A 2053-nucleotide genomic window follows, 5' to 3' on the forward strand; every position below is an offset into this window, starting at 1 on the left:
TATACAATAAATGCAGTCTTGACAAGAGCCTATGGCAGTGAGAAAAAGTGGCGCGGCATGGAGAAAAGAAGCATGCATGCAGGACACACGACGTCTGATTCGAGTCCCCCTTCGTTACCACCTAGAAATTGCAGTTTGGTCTTAGTTCTGTCCCTCCGGGGGTCAAGTAGGATCTGAGATCTCTTAGGCAGTGTGGGAGGCCACTGGGGGGTCCCACCGCCGTCCACCCTCCCACGGGCCACGCGCCCAGCTCCCCCTTCCTTCTGGGCCCGGCACCTCGACCCGACCCCTCCCGCCCGCCGCTCTCCCCTCAACCTCCGCAGCCGGGCCGGCCCGCTGCTCACTTGAGCAAGTCCTTGGACTCGGCAGACAGCCTGGCCATGTTGGCGGTGGACAGAGCGGACAGGTGCGGCGGCGGCGGCATCTGGCAGATGGTGCAGGGGCAGGGCAGCCCGGCCCAGTGCTGGAAGCCGCTGCCCAGCTGCAGCGCGGGAGGCGTGGACGGCGCCTTGAGCAGGGAGTGGGGAGGCCGGATGGTGCCGATGGCGGGCAGCGAGGCAGCGGACAGAGGGGACGAGGCGTTGCCAGAGGAGAGCGCGCCGCCCAGGATGGGATGCACAGGGTGCACGGCGTTGGCGGCGTGCGCTGGGTGGCCGGCCGAGTGGCCCACGGTCCCGCAGTGGAAGGCCGAGTGGTGGCCCCCATAGATCTCACCAACCAACCTCTTCATCTCCTCCAAGGAGCTGGTGAGCATGAGGATGTAGTTTCTGGCCAGTAGGAGAGTGGCGATCTTGGAGAGTTTGCGCACCGAGGGCCCGTGTGCGTATGGCATGACCTCGCGCAGCCCGTCCATGGCTAGGTTCAGGTCGTGCATCCGCTTGCGCTCGCGTCCGTTGATCTTCAGTCTCAACTGCTGGAGGTCCTGCTCCGACAGCTGCTTCTTGATTTTGTACTTGCTGCTCTCGCCCGCGGCCTTGGCGCCGGCCCGCGAGAGGCTTTCCCCTGGCATCTTCTGCACTATGTCGCCCTGCGTGGACGAGACCGAGTTGAGGCGGCTCTCCTGGTGGTGGTGATGGCGGTGGTGGTGGTCCCTCAGATACATCTCATCCATGTCCGGAGATGAAGCTCTGCTGGAGACAGAGCTTGAATCAGAATTCATTTTATTATAGGGGATGCGGCCCTACCGTGGGGAAGCTTTAGGCGGGAAATTAGAGAAAATCTTGAATGGAAAAAAAAAAAAAAAAGCTGCAGAGCCCAGCAACCCACTTCTCAGCGGCAAGACGTGAAAAGAAAAGCTGAGGCAGTGCCTTTCCCCGCCTTTCTCCCTCCCCTCTCCCTTCTTTCTGGTTTGGCTGTTTCCTGGACAGCTCGTTGGTGTGTGCTTGAACTAACCTCACGCTGAAAAAGAGGGGCTTTTATAGAGCTGCGCCGGAGAAAAGAGACAAAAGGAACCCTCCTATCTATCCTGGGCTGGTTAGGATGACGTGCCATCATTCAGGGCGGTGCGCTTTGCTGTCCCATTTAGCAAGGATTCCTATTCATATTCATTGTGGGGCCGCCCTGGGACACCTCTGCTCAGAACTGCTAGGAGCCCCCAGGCACAAAACCCTCTGATTGACACACTCACCGCTCCAGCTCGCGCCTTCTGGATTAAAAAAAAAAAAAAAGAAAGAAAGAAAAGGAAACAACTTTCCTCCACCCCACTCCCCTTCCTAATTTCCCTAACCAAAGAATACCTAAAGGCACTGAAGGAAGGAAATGGAAGGGAGCCAGGTGGAGATTCCTCTGGGTTTGGAAAGAGGAATTGAAACATTCTCTCCTCTCTTTCACCGCTACTCCCAAGTTTTGGAAAACGTGGGCAAAAGAAGCTTCAGTGGAAAGGTTTCAATGACGGGGATGCACATGAAGGGCAGGTTCAACACGCCGGGGTCAAGGTGGGAGGGGCAGGGGGATGCCTGCCGACGTGCACAGCCTGAAGGTCATTTCAATAGGTTTCTTTCCCTAAACACTGACATTGTGCTTATTTTGTTTATGGGGCCCTCCGGTGTGGTTG

General features: G+C 57.6%; 1 protein-coding gene across 1 annotated transcript; it reads right to left on the bottom strand.

The window, feature by feature from the left end:
* Nucleotides 1–340: 340 nt before the first annotated feature.
* OLIG3 (oligodendrocyte transcription factor 3) lies at nucleotides 341–1601 on the bottom strand. The gene has a single exon (XM_086316164.1). The coding sequence runs from the start codon at nucleotides 1157–1159 to the stop codon at nucleotides 341–343; it is 819 nt and encodes a 272-aa protein (XP_086172290.1). The 5' UTR covers nucleotides 1160–1601.
* Nucleotides 1602–2053: the final 452 nt, after the last annotated feature.

The sequence above is a fragment of the Bos grunniens genome, chromosome 9, assembly GCF_055505025.1.
Source record: "Bos grunniens cultivar Pamir isolate PY7600 chromosome 9, Bosgru_T2T1.0, whole genome shotgun sequence".
NCBI lineage: Eukaryota > Metazoa > Chordata > Mammalia > Artiodactyla > Bovidae > Bos > Bos grunniens.

What these genes read in the sequence shown, in the direction of transcription:
- OLIG3 (XM_086316164.1), bottom strand. Translation starts at nt 1,159, where the DNA reads ATGAATTCTGATTCAAGCTCTGTCTCCAGCAGAGCTTCATCTCCGGAC.